The sequence below is a fragment of the Neopsephotus bourkii genome, unplaced genomic scaffold, assembly GCF_033783945.1.
Source record: "Neopsephotus bourkii isolate Nb327-2 ecotype Australia unplaced genomic scaffold, CSIRO-AGI_Nbou_v1 NB_196, whole genome shotgun sequence".
NCBI classification, from domain to species: domain Eukaryota; kingdom Metazoa; phylum Chordata; class Aves; order Psittaciformes; family Psittacidae; genus Neopsephotus; species Neopsephotus bourkii.
In genome coordinates, this window is record NW_026900709.1 from 13,379,424 (window position 1) to 13,402,391 (window position 22,968).

General features: G+C 43.8%; 3 protein-coding genes across 9 annotated transcripts; 1 reads left to right on the top strand and 2 right to left on the bottom strand.

Annotated features, from left to right (window-relative positions):
* Positions 1 to 2: 2 nt before the first annotated feature.
* KLHL23 (kelch like family member 23) lies at positions 3 to 4,071 on the bottom strand. Of its 2 annotated transcripts, none has more exons than XM_061342855.1 (3): positions 2,587 to 4,071; positions 955 to 1,107; positions 3 to 387 (listed from the first exon to the last, which is right to left on the bottom strand). In XM_061342855.1, exons 1-3 carry the CDS (start codon positions 3,797 to 3,799, stop codon positions 77 to 79), a joined length of 1,677 nt encoding a protein of 558 aa, XP_061198839.1. In that variant the 5' UTR covers positions 3,800 to 4,071; the 3' UTR covers positions 3 to 76. The 2 variants fall into 2 exon arrangements, with proteins under 2 accessions (XP_061198839.1, XP_061198851.1); XM_061342867.1 differs by having other exon boundaries at positions 247 to 523.
* A 1,972-nt stretch (positions 4,072 to 6,043) lies between these two features.
* On the bottom strand, positions 6,044 to 17,366 carry PHOSPHO2 (phosphatase, orphan 2). Of its 5 annotated transcripts, XM_061342955.1 has the most exons (3): positions 9,294 to 9,669; positions 8,227 to 8,732; positions 6,044 to 6,153 (listed from the first exon to the last, which is right to left on the bottom strand). In XM_061342955.1, exons 1-3 carry the CDS (start codon positions 9,454 to 9,456, stop codon positions 6,142 to 6,144), a joined length of 681 nt encoding a protein of 226 aa, XP_061198939.1. In that variant the 5' UTR covers positions 9,457 to 9,669; the 3' UTR covers positions 6,044 to 6,141. The 5 variants fall into 5 exon arrangements, with proteins under 5 accessions (XP_061198939.1, XP_061198935.1, XP_061198916.1 ...); XM_061342951.1 differs by lacking the exons at positions 6,044 to 6,153; positions 9,294 to 9,669 and adding an exon at positions 17,350 to 17,366 and having other exon boundaries at positions 6,190 to 8,732; XM_061342932.1 differs by lacking the exon at positions 6,044 to 6,153 and having other exon boundaries at positions 6,190 to 8,732; positions 9,341 to 9,669.
* Positions 9,775 to 22,066, top strand: CFAP210 (cilia and flagella associated protein 210). Of its 2 annotated transcripts, XM_061342912.1 has the most exons (9): positions 9,775 to 9,855; positions 10,655 to 10,881; positions 11,175 to 11,348; positions 11,437 to 11,630; positions 12,550 to 12,706; positions 13,250 to 13,389; positions 14,201 to 14,393; positions 14,720 to 14,884; positions 15,371 to 15,777. In XM_061342912.1, exons 2-9 carry the CDS (start codon positions 10,831 to 10,833, stop codon positions 15,632 to 15,634), a joined length of 1,338 nt encoding a protein of 445 aa, XP_061198896.1. In that variant the 5' UTR covers positions 9,775 to 9,855; positions 10,655 to 10,830; the 3' UTR covers positions 15,635 to 15,777. The 2 variants fall into 2 exon arrangements, with proteins under 2 accessions (XP_061198896.1, XP_061198885.1); XM_061342901.1 differs by lacking the exons at positions 9,775 to 9,855; positions 10,655 to 10,881; positions 14,720 to 14,884; positions 15,371 to 15,777 and adding exons at positions 21,107 to 21,271; positions 21,830 to 22,066 and having other exon boundaries at positions 11,085 to 11,348.
* Positions 22,067 to 22,968: the final 902 nt, after the last annotated feature.

Below are 22,968 nucleotides of genomic sequence, written 5' to 3' on the forward strand. Positions count from 1 at the left end.
AATTCATGAGCCACTCAGTACTATTATGGATACTGCATCTGCTGTTTTCTGTAACAGCAACATGAGAATTAAATGTTTACACATTATACACACAGACACAGCCGTGTGACCGCATAGCGCTGGGAAGATTCCCTACTGCTTCCCATGTATTCTGTTCAGGGTTGTATTTCTCAATACTCTGTAGATATGTTCCTTTTGAATAAGAGTATCCTCCTGTCACATAAATGCATCCATTCATAACCACCGTGCCACACTCCATCCTTCTCTCCATCATGTGAGCCATCTGCATCCACTCGTTTTGCTCTGGGTCATAGCAGTCCGTGATCGTGGTCTGTCCACCCACAAAATAGATCTTGTTTTGTAATGTAACCGAGCACAATCCGTATTCTTCAGGAAAAAAGGAATACAGTTCAACTCAGCATGACAATGATAACTTGAACTACAGCTACCTGACAAACACTGGGCACCAGTGAGGGCAGCTGAGTTTCTTCACTGAGCTCGGAAGACACCTCAGGATTTTCTGCTAAACTTGGTAAAAGCAAGATCAAGATGATACAGACATGCCCACCAGTACTTAGTGAGAACTGCTCTGAAAATTTACTGTTAGCAAGTGTAGAACATAGAGAAAACCCGTTTAAAATTTGTATCAATTATTCTTGCAAATGTCTATGAACAGATTTTATAGACAGTCAGAAATATAGAAATATTATTTAACAGAATGCAGCCATTCCTTAGTTCAATATTTATATAGTGATTTCTACAAAGCTGATGCATGAAGAGGGTCTTTCCCTCTCAGAGTCTGGAAATGGGAGATGATGCCACTCTCGCCCTTGCTGCCCTACAGGCATTGCTCCTTTTATTAGGAACATGCCAGAAGCTCTGAAGTGGGCTTAAATACCTGCAGATACCAGTTATCAAATCAAGCTCTACGCTTGTTACGAAATTACTGTTTACCTGGATGCGGACTCGTAGTGATTATACTCCACTCATTGCTACCTGAATGGTATCTCTGGACTTTATCATAGGTGCAGCTTCCCCTGTATCCATAGTGACCTCCGGTTACGTAGATGACGTCATGCAGGACACAGGCAGTGGCATTCCCAACACCTGTACACAGTGTGAAAGTCACAGCACATCTTCAGACTGCAAATGGTAGCCACAGTCACTTCCAGCCACAACCCCATTTCAAATGACTCATTAATTAATATTTTAGGGTGAAATTTTGCTGCAAGCATTTAGCTGAATGTGAAATTAAGTAAGTTTGTCAAGACACCTTATTTTAGCAGCATAAGAACAATTAAATAAAACTGCAGTGATGGAAACATACTGCATGTAATACAGCCCATGCAGCACTACACAGAATTTTTATGCAGTAACTGAAGACAGATCATCACACTGGGTTTGGGATATGGAATTGCTTTCAGTATTTCACTAAGTTACAGAGATTTGTAAAAGTCACTGCTATGGCAAAGATGAAGACAATGGGAACTGAGATCATTCAGTGTCTTGGGATATCTTTTCTGATACTTTTCATCTTTCTCATGGTGCTATTAGTTAGACTATTGTATAAACAAGGGTACAAACAGAATGGAGCCATGTTAACTCTGTCTCTAGGAGAACAAAACAAAATAAAACAAGGGATCTGGCAAGATAAAATGGACCAAAATTAGGCAATCAGTGTGGGAGTTTGAAGCATCTAATAAGTTTCACACAGAAAGCAGGATAAAACAACTGCACAGACTGTGTAACTCCTCACAGTACTAGCCTATCATTTCTGTTTTTAAAGGAAATAAACCCAGAATAATAGCAATGTTTGTGGAAAATATACAAGTAATGAAGAAAGTTATAGGAGCATTAGGGTTTTTTCTTGTTATAGATACCTTCAAAAACTCTCACATGTAGAAAAATACTATGTTGCATCATGTAAATAATTGCAATAATTTCTAAAAATGTTTAAGTGTATAATTGTTTATAAAGTTTATAACAAAATAATACCATTTAGACTGTGATCCAAATTCATACATTTTTAATAGATCATTATGTTGGCTGCTAGAAACAGGCGTTAATGCTTTTAATTATCCTCATACTAAAGATTAAACTGAGGATCCTGAACAGGTGATACACTGAAATATGAGGGAACTGCATGGAAGAAGTTTTAAATGAAGATGACACCTCTATAGATGACTGCACAGAAAATCTTAGTAATCTGGTTTTATATTAAAACAATAAAATCCGCTGCTCTTTGACCATTTAGTCTAATATACACTGAACAGTCTCTATGACTCTAATACCTGGTACTTTTCTGATTCTTTTTAATTTGCACAGAAATTTCACTCCTGAAAGAAGACAAAATTAAACTGAGACTACCATTTGCCTTTCCACTGTAGTGTTCTAGCACAGCCCCACAGTGCTTGGATGTTTGCGGTCATTTGCCTAGTAGAGACATGCACCAAAGGCCACCAGCATTAACAGGAGATTCCCATGGACATCACTAGAACTTACATAAAACCCTAAACGTGCCCATGGCATTAAAAGGTGGCAGATGCAAAAGGACTGACATTTGAGGCAGACACCATACCTACCTACCTTTGATCATGTTTGCAATAGGAAGCCATTTCTTTTTTAAAGGATCATAGAACTCAGCTTCTTGCACTGGAGCTCCCTTTCGGTATCCACCCAACGCATAGATGCAGCCACCCAAGGACACGGTGCAGTGGTAATACCTTGCATCAAGCATGGGGCAGCCTTCTATCCACTCATCTCTCTCGCTATTATATATCCACACGGTGTCAAGGGCTTCGATGCTCTCCGTTCTATAGCCTCCTGTCACATATATATCTGATCCCAAGCTAGTGACCCCATAACACTCTCTGGTATGATCCGGCATCTCTGTTCCCTGAACCCATGTGTTGGTTAATGGATCCCAGGCATGCACTTCTGATAAGGGATGCCAGTAGTATCCTCCGATCACATACATGGCTGCTGTAGGTCTTCTGGAAAGAGTTTTGGGATTGAGGTTCAGGGCTTTGTATATGAGTGACCTTATCTTAGTATCATTAAGTCGGCATTTTTTTTGTAGGCTTAAAACTGACCTCAAATACACATTATCTAAGTCTACCCTGATGCAGTTCAGCAGTTCATAGATGTCTTCAAGCCTTTCTTCCACATTGTGAGCAATCCACTTAACGACAGCTTCAATGGCTGCCTCTTCTTTCCAAATATTGAGATTATCTCTGGAGAGAATATAAGAGAGCTTCTCCTTGCCAATATCCAGAAACTCTTCCTGAGTCCACACTTCTTCAAACTGCCATAACAATACCCTCCTGGACTCTTTCTCTAGCTCCGAGCAATCATGATATTCAGCAAAGGAGTGCATCCCTATGCAGTTGTCAGTATCTAAGTGCCTCACCAGAAACTGTTCACAGGCTTTCTTTACTGACAGGAACTGGAGGAGGTCTGCTGCCTGGAGCAGACTCTGGACATTTCTCTTTGTTATCTGGATCTGCGATGTGTATGCATAATTAACGAGAGCTTCCAGTACCGCATGGCTGAGCCCGGGAAGTCTGATCTGTCTTTTAGATTTCTCTTTCATATCGGCTGTGAACATGGCTTTAAAATAATTGCTGCAAGCTGCTAAGGCGGCTTTGTGGCAGTGGAAGATGACCCCCGAGGCACACTGCAGGGTGATGTCGGTGAACAGTCCGTCCAGGTAAAACGTTCGGAACGCCTCCAGGAAGTCGACGGGGTGAGAGGAGTCCTCGTAGAGGTACGTGTATTCCTCCTGGCCGACCGCTGCCATCGCCCTGACCCGTGCACAGAACCGGGGCCGCCTGCCGGGCTCCCCGGGGCTTGACCTCTCCGCGCCCGCGGACCACAAAGCCGCTCCGCCAAGCCCCTCCGCACAGTCCTGGCGCGGCGTTTACGCCCGGGCGGAGCGCGGCCGCGGCGGCCCCGTGACCATCTTTGGAAGAGCCGCGGGAGGCGGCGGGCGCGGAGCGGCAGAGTCTATTTTGGTGTCCCGTCCGCCTGCCCGGACCCGCCGACCCCTCCGCCAGATCAGCGGGCCCCGCCCCGGGGAGCTCCGGTCTGAACCCCTACTGCCAGCCGAGGCTCCCCACTGCCGGGGCAGCGGAGTATGGCGCCCACAGCGACGAGGACAGAAGGCGCGGCCGTACTCGGGGCAGAAGCTGATGCCCGGGGAGCGCCGCCAGCTCGGTGGTACTGAGCCGCACAACAAAGCAAGAGGGCTTCGGCTGCCACGTACGGAGAGCTGGAGCTGCCCCGGGCGCTGGAAGAGATGATGCTGGGAAGAGCAGCAAGCTCCTGGGGCTCTCCCATTTTACGAGCGCAGGATTCCAGAGGGGGCAGCCAAAGCTCTCCTCAAACACCTGAACCTGACTGGGGGCAAAGGACGGTCACAAACTGTGCTGACAGACTGTAGCCAGAAGCAAATTATTCAGGAAGAACATTATACTGGCTTTTAACACTTCTGAAAATGCTTCACAATTTAAGAATCCTTTTTCTTCTCTGCTAGGAAAACACTTTCTGCAAAGGAGACCTTTAAAAAGTATTTGCAACACAGCATCCTCTGGGTTTAAGCAGCTGTACTCCCTCCTTCACCTGCAGCAGGGTTTGGATCCTTTGGATCCTGCAGCTGGGTTCCCCCAACCCTGCCAGAGCTCTCCTGAATGGAAAGGACTGGCAGCAGTTTCCCCCGCCAAAAGGAGGTGGATATCTGTTATTTTTAGCTAAGTGCCAGCAGTACCCAAAAGGAGAAATTAGGAGAATTCCTGCTCAGCACAGATTAAAAAGAGTAATTTTTGTCTTTTAATTACTGGTGGTACTTCCTCTGCAATACCCACCAGAAGCATGAACTGAAAAGTGTATACAGACATACTTCTCTACAATCCTTCTTCACATGCTAATCGCCCAACAGGACTCAAACTTGCCCTTGGCCTCTCTGTAGTGAGGCATCAACAAGCTGGTCCAAACAAAAAGCAAAAAACCCTTCGCACATCTTTGCCTTTGGTTTCTCAACCACTCTTGATGCTCTGCTAGCCCAGGAAACTGGAGTTCTGTGGTGTAACCCAGGAACTCGCAGTAGCCCTGCTGCCTCCAAGCCAGGCCTGTCCCTTAGCTCAAACTACTCACTCCATTTTTTTCTCTGGAGCATTCCCTTGTATAGGCCTGAGTCTGTTTATGCGTTCCTATGCCAACAGCTTTGTTCTGCTGTGGTTTTGCACTTTCCATGTCATCAACTTCCCATAGACAAGCAAGAACTTCTCCCAGGCCTTGGACCAGCACATAAGACTTAGGCTGCGTAATCTTCACAGTAGCTGGTGTACAACAGCAGACCGTTACCATATAGAATGTTTCCCATACACACACACATTCCCTTATGGATTTATTTTTGTAACATCCTTACATAATCATCTCCCTCCCAGAGGGTACTTCGATTTAACTGTGATGAATCCGCAAGTCTTGTGGTCAGCAACACTTAGTACTGCACATGTGTCCCTTCAAGGAGCTTTTCCCTTTCTTTTTTGGCTGGGTTACCAGCTTAAACCAGCTTCATTATTTGAAGATCCTCATCTCCCCTCCCTTATACCCAAATGTGGAAAAATCTGGTAATTGTAGTACTTCTGAAAAGTTCTCTCTTCAATTAAGAGGAACAAAAAGACCTCACATTAACAGCTTAATGGTCTACCTACTGGAATTGAAAAATCTCTTCTGTCTCCAGCATGCACTTTGTCTGGAAAATAGCATCAGCTCAATCCTCTACCTGAAGTGATTAAATCATAATTGCTAATATTTCAAGTAGAATGCTTAATCTACTCTCAACTCCTGCATTGGTTCTTTCATCAAAACCACAGAAAGTACCCCTTTTTGAGCACGAAGATGAATTTCTCACTCTCAACACAAACTACAAGGCAGGTTGCTTAAAGCTAAAAGAACAACAGTTAATATGCAGTGGGTAAAAAAGCTGAGTAATTACTTATAAATGTTTTATGTTTGTTTTATGTGTGTTTTATGTTTGTTTCTCTAAGTAAGCAACTAAGATCTGTGCACAAACTGAAAGCAAGCTGTCTCATGACCAAGTTCTGAAAAGCACGTAAGAGACAGACACAGGACACGGAACATTCAGCAGCACACCTGGAGTGAAGGAAACACAGAACTTAAAAGAAAAAAAGTAACCACACAAAACTATACAACAGCCATTACCATTCTTTTGAATGGCCTGGAGATCAGACAGCTTACACTTGTACACTGCTACAACTTGAGACCCACCAGTTCTTCAGATGCTGTCTTCCTGCCCTTGCACAAGACAATAGAATAAGATCTCCAATACAAATATTTTAGGCACCTATCAAATACCCATCACCAAAGCAACGCTCCTGAGAACTCAACTACATTAATCTGGACATCATAGACAACAGAGAGCTCAAAGCAGCCTTCTACAATTCATTGAAATAGGTGATGGGATAAAAACAGGACCTTTTACAAGTATGTATTCCTAGGAAATCTTGATTTATATACACCGTCAGCCTGAAAACAGGCAAGACAACTCCTAAAAGTCTTCAACTGAGAAAAAGAAGGCAATGACAATATCAAATGTCAAGAAGAAAACAAGAACAGTACCACACACAAAACAGGGGAAGAGAGTCACAGCAACTGCAGGCTGCTGAGCTGCATCTCAGACATCTGCAACCAAAGTGCTGCAAAAGTTGGGACTAATTTCTCAGTTATTAAGGCACTTAAGCTTAGGGCATTTAAGCTAGAATAGATATCAGTTCAACAGCAGACTACATCGTCATTTTCGACCTTTTGTGGGACTGTAAGAAGGAAAACATTTGGCATAAAATGTTATTTAATGAAACTTTTTTTTAGTATCTCTATGCACATGGCCCAACTCTTGAGACTCATCTCACTGTGAGTGATAAACAGAAAGGCCGCATATTCACAAATGATTCCTTAAACTGTTTTAAGGCAGAACAATCCTGTTACAAAGTTAAAAGAGGATTATACTATATGGATGAGAGTGTATAGGCAAAAGTCAATGTAAACATGTATACATGTGCACCATTTATGGGCCTGTGCATTGCAGCAGAAGCTTAACAAGAAGAAAGCACCAAGCTGTCTCAAAGGCGTCCACACAGCAGCTCAGACTGGTGTGTTAGCCCTATAAGAAGTGGCAGCAGCACACTGCCAAGGCTGCAGGCAAGAGAATGGGAGAGTGAGTTTTCTTCAAACAGAGCAGTAACATCACTACTGCTCTCCAGAAGGGGTCTGACTGACAAAATAAATGAAGGTATTATCCAAAGATTGACACCTACACTGGTGTATGCTGTACACTTTAAAAGGACAGGTGCCTGATGATACACAGGCCAGAACACATTACACAAATGAGGTGTGTTGCTTTTGTCAGTGACAGTAACTTTTAATTGTCTTTACAATAAAAGATAAATTATTAAAAAGTAATTTTGTTGGGTAAAATATTTAGTAATTAAAATATAAATGCATCTTCAGATCAAACAAGATTACAGGCATACCAAATAATTTACAAAATTGAGTATTTATCCTGATCAAAGAGAGGTAAAAGCCAACAGTTCCAGAACCATGCTCCTGGCACCGAATGTTTTGTAAGTAAAGAACTTAATCATTTTGTGCACTAATCCTACTTCTTCCCCTACGCATGTGTGACAGAAAAGGTCAGTTACTTAGCTGGTAAAGGCCTGGAGGGAGGATAAAGACTAAGAATAATGGCAGTTCCTCTTGCAAGCCCCTTTTTCCACTTATGTTGGAATGTGTACTATGTCAGAAAGCCATTTTAACTTCAATTTCCCACTATGGCCAAGATTAAACATAAACAGCTTTATATTGTGTTTAAAAAGATACGTTCAGGTAACAGCCCAATGTTATAATATTGTGCTTTTATACGCATTCTGTTTTTTTTCTCTGAGAAAGATTAAATATAATTGCATTAGTTTCCTTTTATCATTTGAATTATTCCTTTATAAGCAGTTTCAAGTAAGACATAATGTCAGTAGCAGAAGACCACGCCAGAACAGAACACTCCACAGGAGTAAGATTTTGGGCCAATTGAGAAATCTTTTTCTCCAAGGTATAGCCCTGCCTGGGCATAGCAATATCACCCTTCTTCAAAAACATTACCGGACATAAGTCATTCCCACCATCACCTATATATACAACTTGTGTGTAACTTACTCCTTGATCCAACTGTTTATCTAGAAATTCTTTTAAAACTTCCCTTTTGCAAAGGTTTTTAGGGCACTTTGCACAATGGTGAGCGTGGAAGTCCTGTACAGTCAGGTAGCCAGTACTGCTGAATGCTGCAGGGTTTGTAAACACTTCATCAAACACCTTATGGAAGTCAGCAGCTTTCAAAATCCAGTCAATAAATACTGTATTAGAATCTGAAACAATTATGCAGTCAAACAACTCCTTGTTTTCGCCAATAAAACCCAGAAGATCTACCATTCCTGCAGTGAAAGGGATTGTTGTCATAGTTCTTTTCATTACATCTTCTTTGACGCCATTGTCTCCCAAGTAGACAAAGACTCTGCCCATATATTCTGTCCAGTGTCCTGGTCGGTAGGAGTTTCTTAATCCATTAGGAAGCTTTTTCTCAGGAGCACATTTCACAATCCAAGTATCGCTATTTTCATCTATGATTGTATGGTCAAAATCAAAAGCCAACAGAAATTTCATTGCTGTCAGAAAATAGTTTCCAAAACAAACAAACAAAAAAAGACAATTATTTATTTAAATAAAAGTACTGAACTCCTACCCTGAACCTGTGCTCAGAAGAGAAAAAATGAGGAAAAATATCTAAACAAACTATTTATGGCCACTAGAGCTATGGGAAGTTTTGCTGAAGCTAAAAAGAACCCAGTCTGTAAAGGTCAAAGTTCTAGGTCAGCATCAAGCTTGTTTAAATTACAAGAATGTCAAAGTATCTAAATTCATGCTGCATTATAACTCATATTTGCTAACATAGAGCCAATCTTGCTGTACACCTGCACCATCAGTTTGACTGATCAATTCTAAGTTTCTCCATCAGCACTTGCCAACACACCCAAACTGGGATTTTCCTAGCAGAACACCTTCACAGCTATTTCAAAAGGAAACTGCTACTGAACAGAGGTAGCTAGCTTTTTTAACAATGACATGTCACATAAAAACAGCCAACATGAAGACATACTGACATTTGGGAATCTGGAAATCAAACAAACACACAAAGTTTCCTTGCTGTTGTCCTACAGTTTCAGTACCTGCAGCGCACCTCTGGGCTACGGAAACCCCTGGGAACAGGAAATACCTCATCTGGAATTTAACGCCGTTCCCCCACAGGCCAGTCCTCCCACATGGGCCCCGCCGCCTCAGCCCAGGGCGTCTATCAGGCCAGCTCTCTGCCAGCAGGCCGCGCCGCCACATAAGCCGCTCGCCCTGGGCGCAACCACCCGGCCGAGGGGTAAAGCTGAGCAGCCACGGCGGCGGAGCTGGGCTGGCCGGGGCACTGGGGGAGCCAGGCAGCAGACCGATAGCCCTGAGGGAAAGGGCCAGAGCCGGCTGGCCTGCGCCGAGCCGTTACCGCCCGACAACGGCCGCACTGCCTCCGACCCACCTCCGCGCCGGCTGCGTCCGCCGCCCGCCCCGTGCCTCTACTCCACACCATCACATGACTCTCCTGCCGCCGGGTTGCCCGGCAACAGCGCGCGTCCACAGGCGGCGCGGAGAAGCTCGGGGCCATGGCGGCGGCGGCGGCGGCGGCGGCGGCGGCGGCGGCGGGGTCCAGGCTCCCCCGCGGGAGGCGGCACCAGCATCAGCTCGCCCGTGAGTGGGGCTCTCGTGCGGGGACTCAGCACCGGGGGGACCATTGCTGAGCCCGTAGCCACAGCCGGCTATACACGGCTCCGGGCGGCTGTAGGGGTGTTCCTGTCTCCTTGTCCAAACCACCCACTCTCACAGCTGCAGACAGTAAGACAGGCCGTTTGTTTCTCCTTAAGAATTGACTACAGAGAACTACCCTGAAACCAGTGGAGGTACAGTGTCATCCAGAGCTGGAGTTCAAGAACTAGGCATCTGACAGTTCCCTACCTGTAGGGAGCAGCCTTTTCAGCGTACAATTTTAGCCGCTTTCACCTTAGACAGAGAGAGGAAGGCCTGACCTGGTCTCTATCATAGGGCAAACTGCTTAGCAATTGCATCTGAAAAATAGCCTTTGATGTCAGTATCACTGAAAGCCTCCTTACATTTGAAACACAGCATGTCAGTCTGCTGCAAACCAGATGAACAAGAACTTCTAACAGGATGCTACTCCATACAGAGTGCCATTTCCTTTAAAAATACTGCTGATGGTTTGAAAGGCGTTTCACAAAACCTAGTGTAAGTTACCACAAGACAAAGAGACAGGGGGACATACAACAGTTAAGTCAGTGCCACAGCCCAAGTACATGCACTTAGCTGTAGTTAGACTGCAGATACCCTGTCTTAGCTCTGGGGTACAGAGATGGGGAGAGTAATTACTACTAAGGATATCTTCATATTGTTGCTATGAAAGAATTCAAATCCTGATACAGGAATATAGGATTTTCTGATACCAGGTAACCTATCTTTTCTTCCCTCTGCACAGCACCACACCATTTGGAAGAAAATTACATTCTAGATGGCTGTTTTCTTCCAAATGAAATAGATCTTCATCAGGTAATTATATTGCCAAAAGCAGAATGGGAAAGGCTTCAGCACAGCCTTGGCAGCAGAACCAGAGAAGCTGCATGCATCCTCGCTGAGAAGAAAGAACAGGAAGAAATGCATTTACGCTCCAAAGCTGCTGTAAAAGACTGGCCCAATACCAGTATGGCAAGTACAACACACATTTGTGAACAAGGGTATTCATTTTCATATATGGAAAACCACTCATAGTAATATTTCTAGCTGCACCCCCTTTGTTTAACATGTGCTTTTAAAATATAAATATTTTAACTAAAGACAATTAAATATATTTAACTTCTAATATCAACTTTTTTTTTAATCAAAGCTAAAATACAAAATTAATAAAAACCCAAAACACTGAGTATCTCACCTTCAGAATAGTTTATACGTTTTTAATCCATGGGTTTTAGATGTGATTTCTAATTTTATCTGCAATATAGGGCATGGCACAACAGAAACTAAAAGCCAGAAAACTACGTCAAGAAAGGGAAGAGGAAGAAAGAAAGTTAATTGATTTGGAAGAAGCAAAGTTCCAAGCAGCAAAACGGAAGGAGGCTATTGATCGTGCAAAAACCTACCTAGGCTATCAGAACGAAAGAATTAAAGGGTTTCATGTGTGTTGACAGCTTTTCAAATTCAAGTTGTACTGAACATCTTTAAACATTGCTGAACATGCAAATTATTCTAAATGTTCTCTTGCAGAGTGCACTTCTACTTACCAAGGTCCTAAATGAAAGAGATGCTCAAGTTGAATTTAAAAAGTTAAAGTCAGATGCTAACAAAAAGAAGGATGAAGAAAAGGAACATGAATGTAAAGAAGCTAATTTCAGGGATCAAGAAGAGGCACGTCAGCGTTATATGAATGAACAGGCACTACGCAGAGACCAGCTGCAACAGTAAGTAATAATCAAAAGTTACCCCAAGTTGTTGTTTACTCTTCTCACAAATACATTATAAAAAGTTTTTGCAGAAACTTACTGAATCCAGGGTGCCACAAAGGACCTTGCACAAATGGGAAAAGCTGTGATATTGCACTCTTTTACTTGCCAACAGTCTACATGTAAACAGTCCAGCAGGCTTCAATAGCTTTTAGACAAATCACTACTCAAAAGTTGTCACTGAAAGTGTATTTTAACTCAGTTTTAGTTCAAAAAATGGTTAAATGAGATTTTCCATTTGCCCATAACTGGAGTCCAGAGAATGCATCAAGAGAACACATCATTGCCACCTCCACTGGCATCAAGAGAACACATTGCCATCTCCATTCTTTCTGTGGGGCTCTTCCAGATACCTTAATGAAGGAATCCTCAGGGGTATTTATAGACATCTGGCCCTGGTGATCTGATAGAAGGAGTCAAATTCCCTGAGGCAGAGGAAGGGTTCAGAGACTGGTCTCACATACTCCAGGTCTAACACATGAATCCTTGCAGAACTTCTTATAGAACACTACCAGCTTAAGCTATTGCCTGCATGCCCAGGGAGAGAAACATAGATACAGTGGGACTTACTGGAGATATCTTGTGACTGAGGATGCTGCAGAGAGAGGCCAGAACATTATGAAGGCAATGGTGCTAATGAGTCATCCAGATAAAAGATTGCAAACTGTGAGCACACCAGGTACCTAATTTCTCGTCAAAGGATTTAGAGCTACCATTACAAAAAATGATGCCATTTTTCACTTTGATATTCCACCCATCTTCAATTTAAAGTGTCACATTCTTCAGTGCAAGGTACCTATGGTTATGCAGAATCTGCATCCATTCATACTTTGTGCAGTCCATAGCCTATTTATTCTTTTTTTTTTCCCCAATTCAGAATAAAGGAGCGCAAACATCAGGCAGATCTGGCCAAGCTAGAAGACAAAAGAGAAGGGGAACAAATACAGTTATCGAACCGATTGTACCAACTGGAAATTCAGAAAGACAGAGAAAAGGAAGAGAAAGAAAAAGTTGAACGCCAGAGGCAGCATCAGGTAAGTAACCGGAAGTCAGAGTTTAAAATGCTTGTTTCACCTTGGCTGCCTGAAGTGAAGCTGTTGCATTTGGTCCACAAATAAATGGGCCTCCTGGCAAGAGGAGGTTTGCTTACAGCTTCAGTAGCAGTGGATCATATACCTACCCTGCCAGCTGCAAGCTGTGTCTTTCCTCTGTGCTTTTGAGAAAGGCCTCTTGCATGTACTGGTGGGGTTTGCACAGTCCCATTCCTCTCAACATCCCCCTCTCCCATGTGTGTGAATGGAAACAAGGGATAATGCTCACTGCATTGCACAGCAATTTGTCTGTGCAATGGGCTGGAGAAGCAGATGGTCAATGCTCAGTTCCCCTTCTCCTTACTCATATCTACTATCTCCTCTTCATGTATGAACAGGAAGGCAGAAATTAAGGTACTGAAAAACTATTCCCTCTCTTCTTTGAAACAAACACAGAGAGAATTGGGAGTGATTCTTTTAAGCTGCTACCCTAGGCCCAATTTTCTCAACTTTCCCTGTTACATCAGGACCATTCTGCCCCTGCAGGAGCATGTAGCTGACCAGGAAATAATCAAAGCAATAGAGAAACAAAAACAAATGGAAGAAGATGCTCGGATCAAAGCCCATTTTAAAGCAAAGCAGATTATCGCCAAGATGACAAAACAGAAAAAAGCTGAATTGCATAGGTAGGTACAAAGCTAGAGCATTAATTGCAAATAAACTAAAAATCATACTGTAGCCATTTTCAAATCTTTCAGGCTGATGATATAACACAATCCACAGTTATTCTAAAAATTAAATTATGATAGAGAGGATAGGAAATTTGGGAATAAAAGGAAATTCTGTCACGGGTTCCTTAATACTGGGGGGTGGGGGAGTGATCTTTCCACCCTTCAAAGTACAAAGACATACAGAAGTGCAAAGCTCTACACCAGTGTGTTGATCAGTGATTTTCCATGTCACCTGCCAAGCCTCCACCTCAACAACTAAAGACAATTAAAATCCTCAACAAAAGTATTTTTGAGCATAAGCTATATTTCCCTGAACCAGATCATGAAAAATAATTAAGACTTCTTAACTAGGCACCTGTATTAATTAATTACATTGAGTTATTATTATGGGAAGGTCGTTTATCAACATGGGGACAGCATGATGATACCATTGAGATGATCTAAGACTTTCCTTCTTTTCTCATTTTGGGCCAATAGACCCAATATTTCTCCCCTGATGGCAAAATGCTAAGCAGACTCCTCACTGCATGATCCAACTCATTACTGCAACAGAAAGCTACAAGAATACAGGGAACATTTATTAAAGCAGACAATTAAAAACAAAGAAAGGAACACTGGAGATTGAGGAGTTGGGTGGGTTGGGCTAGACTGTGTGGCAAGAGAAGAGAAAACTAGAAGCAGAACTCCTGAGTTTGGTATCAATAGTGCTTCAGGTAGGTCAAGGTATGTATCCTGGTATTTTATGGTAGCTCATATTCTTCTGCAGACAAGTGCAGGAACGTCAGGACAAAATTGTTAAACAATTAGCTTTACAAATGGCTGAGGCATTAAAGAAGGAAGATGGTCGTCTTGCTAGAGACACTGCAAAAAAAGAAGCCGAAGAAGAAAAAAAACGCAAAGAGAAAGAGGCAAAGCAAAAGGCTGCAACTGAATCTATTGCTGAATACAGAGCCACTGTGGTAAGAAACCTAGCCTGTTCTTATTCCTGCTTTACCTCAACCAAGGAGCCTGGGTGAGATCACATCTGGTGGCTCTGGTGCCCTGCATTAACATGCTCCACCAGTGCTACTGACATCTTTCCTGGACTTCTCTCCCTCTCCCACTTCTCTGTTCAGTGAATATCTGCCACAGCTGCTGAAAGCCCTGGGCTGGGACACTGGCCAGCCACAGTGACCGTGCTCATCAGAGTGCTGATATGGGGCTGCTTCTGCTATAAAAGATATGAGTTCCAGCTTAGCAGGCTAGCTCCTTGGTTATCCTTTTTTGTGTATTTTGTAAAATACAGATGAAGATGAAAGTGGAAAAGGAGAAAGAAGAAAAAGAAGAGAGTAAAAAAGAATATAATAAAATAATGGAAAATTACCACATTTACCTGGAAAAGGAAAAAGACAAGAAACAAAGACAACGTGATGCCAGTATGGAAGTACAGAAATTTCAGATCCAGCAAATGGTAAATAGAAAAGCTGTAACCTGAAAGAAACATGCATGGAAACCAACAACACTAGCTCCTACCTGAGAGGAAGCTTACTGTCTTTTGGTTGGTGGGGGGTGGTGTGGTGTGGTAGTGTTTATTTGGTTTCATTTTCTTAAATCATTTATGCTCTGCATACACAGAGTAGCCTCCTCTCAGAGCAGTGGCGCAAGTCAAGGTTGGTTTACAGTGACAGGTCACCTCCTGTACTGTGCCATTATGTATTACTGCTGTCCTGTTGTGTTTTCTGGGCAGGTCACCAAAGAGCAACGACTAATGCTGATGTTCACTCAGCTATCTAATGTACCATTTTTGAGGGGGTATGGCAGGGGAGAAAGTGGGGAAAGATTATATCTGACAAGTATCAACTAATATCACCACAGATCTCCTAATAAGCTTAAGTTTTAAGGGACAGTTACGTTGTGAAAGAAATACTAAGCTTTATTATTCCCTTTTCTTCATCAGGCTGAAAAGCAGGCAAGAAAACAGCAGGAAAAGCAAGCAGACTTGGACTACGATGCTCAGACAGAGTTTATTGCTCTCTGTAAAGAGCAGGAATTTCAGAGCTATGCAAAGCAAGTAATTGAATCAGAGGCCAAGACTACACATCATCTTTATCCTCTTCTGAAAGCATCCAAAGATGTAAGAGGACTTGGACTCAGGCCATTTTCCAGAGAAAAAGAAGGATCAAATGGTTTTCAAGCAGAGGATGGTGCTGGGACCCAGTAACCTTGTAGATGCACTACTGCACAAGAAGTTAAAAACATGATGTAATACAGAGACTATCTAGCAGGGAAGGGCAGAAGCAGTTTTCATGTGGTCAAAAAATGTATCTTTTTGAACCTTACAGGCAGAGTTAAACTGCATCTATTATATACCATGAATCACAAAATCTATTTGAAAAACAAAAAAATAATTGCCTGAGAACTGGTTATATTCTCAAAAGTAAAAGTTAGTTTATTAAACTTGAGGCAGGAACGTATGATACATAATTGACCATCCAAGTAACCCATTCCAGCCAAAACCTCACTATTACTGTTCTATTTTTATTATTTACTGTTCTAAAAACTCACTGTCCCAGGTTTTTCAGGCCTGCGATACAAATTCCCAGTGCAAAAGTTCACATTTTTCACTAGCTTACTTCCAGTTAAGTATTCCCCATACTTTACACAAAAAAACAGAGAAGAAAAAACAACCTTACACATGTGAAAGTCAGAACAGTACTGCAATTTTTATAGAATTTTGCAACGACCTCTGTAAAACAAACATTCCACTATAAATGAGTTATATTCTATGAAAATAGAATGTGATTTGATCACAGCCCTTAAAAGGTCACCTAGGAAACAAATACAGGTCCCATGTAACTCTCAATAGCTGCTATAAAACCAGCATGGCAAAGAGAGACAGTATCATTGAACTGCTTCTTCAAAAAGACTAACAATGATTCAAGCTGCGGTAAATAGATCTGATCTGAAATTGCTTCTCAGATTCCTCAGCTGATTTACTCTCCAACACCCCAGTCACCCACACATCTCACTCCTTAAGCTTAGTTTCTTTGCCAAAATTTTACCATCATGTTCCTGCCTTGGACAGAGTTAAGGTTTCCTGTAATGACTTTTGTGTAATGACCTGGAGTCTAAATAGGGTATCCCCCTATTCTGGGTTTCACTGGAAACAAAACCCAAGAAACCTGAAGCTTTGTTTTGGTGCACACAAACTTCTGTCCCAGCCTTCCAGCTGCCCGTCTCTGCTGGACAAACTAGAAAATCATGCAAGTTCTAGAAAAAAACCCCAAACAAACCAGAAACAAACAACAAACCTGAAACTAGTTTTACACAAAGGATGCTTGACAATATCTCAACTTGGAAACAGGTCTTTTATGAGCCTGGTTTCAGTAGCAACAGGCTTTGAAGGAAGCACAGGACTTCGAGAAAGACATGAGGCTATACCGGGTGAGGTCCCTCCTGCAAGCTAAGGGCCAAGCAAAGCTAGTTTTGCCTCCCCTACAGCGTAAAACATCTGGATGCAAGATGAATGTACTCCTTCCCCAGAGCAGCAGCCACCTCCTCCCTCGAGGAGTCTCTTAGAGGCAGGGCAAGGAAGGAACTTGTCGAAGGAGGGGAAGGACAGACCCCCTCATCCAGCTCCCAGGAGAGCCAAGGGTTTTCCTTAAGGAAAACAGTGCCCAGGAGCCACTTACTTTGCCCAGATAACGGATAAAGGCAAGTCTCCAACACGCAGCTACCGGCAGGCCTAACTGGATGGGGGCTACGTGCGGGAGCGGCAGCCCACAGAGCCAGCCAAAGCGCCGCACCACCGACCGCGCAGAGCTGGGGCAACCCGGCGGGAAGAAAACCCGCGAGCTCGGAGCGGAAAGGCGGAGGCAGAGCGGGGCGTTGCTTAGCCGGTACGGGTTAGTACAAAGAAAAAGGTGTTTCATGCACCGGCTGCGGACGAGGGCGGCTCCCGGGACGGGACCTCCGCGGTGACCGCCGCTGCTCGGGCCGGCTTTTGTGCCCGGCGCGGAGAAAAGAAAGGAAGGGAGAGAAGCACTTCAAAGGCCGAACTGACCCTCCCTCCCTGAAGGAGCAGTTGACGCCCGCCGGCAGCTCCAGGCGGGGCGGGGCGCTGTGCTGCTATAAGAGCTGCGGCAGTCCCCGCCGCTCTTTGTGCTGAGGTAACGCTGCTCTCTTTGGCATCGGGAGGGGCTGCTCGGGGCCGGGCGCTCCCGCGGGCACGGAGCGGCCGGAGGGTGGTGGCCGCCGCATTTGTTCTCTTTCTGGGGACGGAAGAAAGAGCCCCGACTCCCCGGGACACCGGGCTGTCGGTAGGGATACGGCTCTCTCTCAGCAGGCGCTGCCGCTTCCCGGAGAGTCGGGCACTGGGCCGACCCGCAGCGGAGAAAAGCCGAGGATGGACCGCGACGGGCCGGACGCTGCTCGGCGGGAGGCAGAGGTGGAGCGCGGGCGCTACTTGGAGCGGCGGGCGGTGGCCCAGGAGCAGCTGGCGCAGTGAGTAAGCGGCGTGCAGAGGGCAGCGCGGCTAGGCTTAAGCTTCTCCCGGTGACCAGCTCCCTGCTGCCGGGGCCTGCCTGCACCGCCGGCGGCGGGGGGCGCGCAGCACAGGCGGCGAGTGCTTTGGCGCCAACTTGGCTGCGGCGGCCCTGCACCAGCCGAGGCGGGAGCGGGTGACTCATTCCTCGTAAACCATTGTTTGATTCAGCATCGCGCCCTCGTCAGGCTGAAAACTCGTCACTTCTCATCACCCGCTTGTTCCTCCGTAACTCCGTTTTCCAGCTTCACAAACGTCTCTTGCTTTCAGCGGCAGCCCTAGTCAGTTAAAGACGACTGTCTATATTCTGGCAATGAGAGCAAGCGGCTTGTTTCTCTAAGGCAAAATTCCTTATTGTCGATGCCCCCTGCCCGGAATCACTCACAGGTCCTCCTAGCACCGCTAATGGCCATGGCCACGCCTTGCACAGTGCTGTGGCACTGCTTGGAAGTCAGCTAGCTGACAATGGCCCAGCTTGTGACAGTGAGTAGGCTGACAATTAAAACGGGCTAACCAAATTATATCTAATACTTGAGTCACTATGCTGGTCATACTTGTTTTTGCTAGTATGGGCTTAACCAGCTCCCTTGCACTAGGACTGAGCTTTAGCCAAAGGACTTGCAGCTGCCTTTGAAAAACATATGGTTCTATTTTTGATTGCTGACATTCTACTTTCACTTCAAAATATTAAGGTTTACTGTTAAACATACCTGTAGCTGTGCAGAATCCACACCTGTTCATTACTTTGTGCAGTCCCTAGCACATTTATTCAACTTTTTCCCAATTCAGAATAAAGGAGCACAAACGTCAGGCAGATCTGGCCAAGCTAGAAGACAAAAGAGAAGGGGAACAAATACAGTTATCGAACCGATTGTACCAACTGGAAATTCAGAAAGACAGAGAAAAGGAAGAGAAAGAAAAAGTTGAACGCCGGAGGCAGCATCACGTGAGTAACAGGAAGTCAATTTAAAATGCTTGTTTCACCTTGGCTGACTGGAGTGAAGCTGTTGCATTTGGTCCACAAATAAATGGGCAAGAGGAGGTTTGCTTACAGCTTCAGTAGCAGTGGATCACATGCCTACCCTGCCAGTTGCAGGTTGTCTTGCCTCTGTGCCTTTTGAGAAAGGCCTCTTAGAAGTTGTATTATGGCACCTAAGCGTTGACTGGTCTAAAATGGAAAAAGTCTGCTATAGACATCAAGGAGATTGTCCGTGACTTGAGAACTGAATTTAGGTTCCATGTACCCATTCTTTAAGGCCATTTTTCTCTGTTGGGAAGAGGGAATAGTCTGAGACCAAACATACTATCTTTTCAACTTGTCTTTCCCTTTATGACTGGAGATGTTTAGAAAAAACAGTCAATACATCCTTACCACATCCAATATTTCCCTCCCCATGCCTGCTTGAGCAAGGAGAAGTGGAGGTACTGTGATGATTCACTGGCATGTAAGAGAGTAAGAGGAGACAATTCCCCCTGAAACCCCACTTGCTTCCCCCCCATACTCTTCTCACCCCAGTTACACAACTTTTACTTCATTCGTTCCCAACTTTTAATACACAATAAAAGCTGTATATGACTGCCATTTCTGCATGATTATAAAACGCCTTGTGCTTTACAGTTTAGTGGTTCTACAGACTCCTACTGTTTCAGCCGTTCAGGGTCTGTGCTGTGACTGATGCACAGGATGGGAGCAGTACAGTTGGAACCAGCGGGGAAGTAGGGGAAATAACATAACTTACAGATACTGTGCCATGGGGCTGCAGCCACATACTAATTTTACTTTTGCAGTAGTTTGTGGTAAGTAGGTCATAAGAATGCTCCTCCACCTTTGGGTTTCTATTTTCTATAGCTTCACCACTGCTACAACCAAAGAACTCTTATTAGGTTAGGCCTGAAGTCTTTGCTAGATCCAACCCCCAATCATGTTTTCAAAATCTCATTCTACATAAAGCTGTTTTCTATGTAAACAGGAGCATGTAGCTGAAAAGAAAACAATTAAAGCTGAAGAGAAACAAAAAGAAGACAACGAAGATGATCGGATTGAGGCTTATATTAAAGAAAAAGAAATGATGGCTGAGCTGACAAGAGAAAAAGTTGCTGAGACTAATAGGTAAGGCTAGGACTACACTTTTCAGCATTAAGGTTCAAACTTGCAATTTTATTTTGTGACAAATGTTACTTAATTTTGTATCAGCAAAATTGAAACTTTGTGATGTAAGCAATCTTTCTGTAGTTAAAACTTGACAAAGAAGTAGAAAGTACAGAAGAAAAAAAAAAAAGGCTACCAGTTCCAGCAGTAATTGGTGCTGTTGGGGGTGGGATTGCTGGCTTTGGTAGGAGCAGTGCCCCAGGTAAACTGAGCAGATATCCTGGTATGTTACAGTAGCTCATGTTCTTCTGCAGGGTAATCCAGGTGCATAAGGACAAAGCTCTTGAACAACTAACTGCACAGATAAATGAGGCATTTAAGGTTGAAGATGATCGTCTTGCTAGAGGAGCTGCAGCAGTAGAAGATGAATACCAAATAAAAATCAAAGAGAAAGAAGCAAAACAAAAGGCTGCCATTGAAGCTATTGCTGAACACAGAACCACTGTGGTAAGAAAACCTAGCCTGTTCTTACTCCTTTTTCTGTCATGTACTTCTGAATACCTTTTGGAAACAGCACAGATTCTAGAAAAACAAGTGAGAGGAAAATGCAGGTTCTCACTTAGCAGCAGCTCTCAAATTTACCATCTGTAGTTTCAGAATGAACTTTTTAAAGAAGGTTCAAGCAGCAGATGTGATGATCCTCTCTCAAAAGTTAAGTTAGAAGGCTCCAGAATTGTTGGCAATTTGTGCAGACATTTTCCCAGACTCTGCACTGCAGCTGAGGAGCCTGGCCAAGATCACATCTGGTGGCTCTGGTGCCCTGCATTAACATGCTCCACCAGTGCTAGTGACATCTTTCCTGGCCTCTCTCCCTCTCCCACTTCTCTGTTCAGTGAATATCTGCCACTGCTGCTGAAAGCCCTGGGCTTGGATGCTGGCCAGCCACAATGACCATGCTCATCAGAGTGCTGATATGGGGCTGCTTCTGCTAAAAGATATGAGTTCCAGCTTAGCAGGCTAGGTCCTTGGGTATCCTTTTTTGTGTATTTTGTAAAATACAGATGAAGATGAAAGTAGAAAAGGAGAAAGAAGAAAAAGCAGAGGATGAGAGGGATCGTAATCAGCAGATGACAGCAGATCACACCTACCTGGAAAAGGAAAAAGACAAGAAACAAAGACAACATGATGCCAGCATGGAAGTACAGAAATTTCAGATCCAGCAAATGGTAAACAAAAGAACTGTAACCTGTCAATGCCTTCAGCTTCTAAAGCCATAGGATTAGATTTCCTGGATGGGAGAGAGAAAGCAAGCTTGCTGTGGGTGTGATACGCATGTTCTGTTGTTTTTTTTTTACCTGTAAGCACTGCAGGTGCTGAAGCTAGGGACCAGCTTCCTCTCAAAGCAGTGGAACAGAAGCCTCTTCCAAGGTGACTTGCTCCATGCTGGTCAGGGAGGATGACCTGAGAGAGCTGATGATAAGAAAGAGATCAATAATGACAGATCATATCCTGTCCTATATCATTATGTCATTTTTTCCAACCATATCACTGTTTTCCTTTTACATCTTCTGGAAAGAGTAGTAGTCACTGAGCTGTTCAGTCTACCTTTTTCATGGCGGGGTATGGCAGAGGAAAGAAGTTGAGAGGGATGATATCTGACAAGTATCAACCAACTATAAACTAACATTACTTCAAAACTCCTGTAAGCTCATCCTCTTGAGTTTTAAGGGAAAGTTATGTTGTGAAAGAAATACTAAGCTTTGTTACTCCCTTATCTTTATCAGGCTGAAAAGCGGGCAAAAAAACAGCAGGAAAAGCAAGATGACTTGGACTACGATGCTCAGAGAGAAGCTGCTTTCTGTAAGGATCGAGCATTTCAGAGATAAAAGAGTGAGTAACTGACTCAGTGCCATTACTGGATCTAATTTTTATTCTCTCCAAGCTTCTAAGGAGGGACCAAGACCTGGGCTTCTTAACCAGCAAACTTGCAAGATTGGTGGAGTGTATACATGTGTATTATTCCAAAACAACTCGGGTACGGTGGAAGGATGGTTGATAAGAGTTCCTCCTGCCAAACGTATGTGAGCAGTCAAGGTTGCTCATGGACTGAGCACTGTGCAAGAGTGTTACAGCTTGTGTTGCCCCCTCAAAGCCCTGCCTCATGGCAGAGGCAAGAACTCTCCTCCAAGCCAGCACACACCAGGAATTGTCTTGGTTGGTTCATCCTGCTGTGGCCTGGGCTGCTACTAGGTTTTTGGACAGCAGGACATGCTGGGGGGAGCTGACTGGCTCCCAGTACCCATGTCAGTTAGTGTGGCCCATAAGGGGCTTGTCTGTAGAGTGAGGAAGTTGCTGCTGAGAACTTTACACCCATGATGTGGGTTTTTCAGAGGTTTTGCCTAGAATAGCTCTAGCCACTGCTTGGAGCACATCTTCCTATTTGAGTTTCATCCAAAAGGGTCCAGATTGTGATCACTCTGTAATGTGAACCAAAGCACAGTAAGTAGAAACAACCAAGAGATCTGTTTCAACAACTCAACTTCTGATCTAAACTAAAATGCTAACGTTGCTGAACTATCAACTAAAAGAGACCCAGTTCTCGCCAATAATCTTGGAGTAATGTATTTTTTAAATTATATATTTTAAAAAAAGAGACATGACAATTAACTTGTGAAACTGTCTCTAAAATTTTTTTCTTTTACTTAGTTCACTAACGAAAGATTTATTTCCCTTCTCTGAGCCAGTGCTCCTTTTACTACTGCAAGCAGAAAGAATGAAAACTTTTATTAAAGCCTTTTGATCACAGAAGCTGGAGCCTTGAGAAGCACCGAGTACAGCAGAAGTGGTGCTGAAACCTGCAGAGCTTGGTAATGCTCCAAAGGCATCCTCAAGTGCATATTTGCACGTCCTCACTACCATGCAA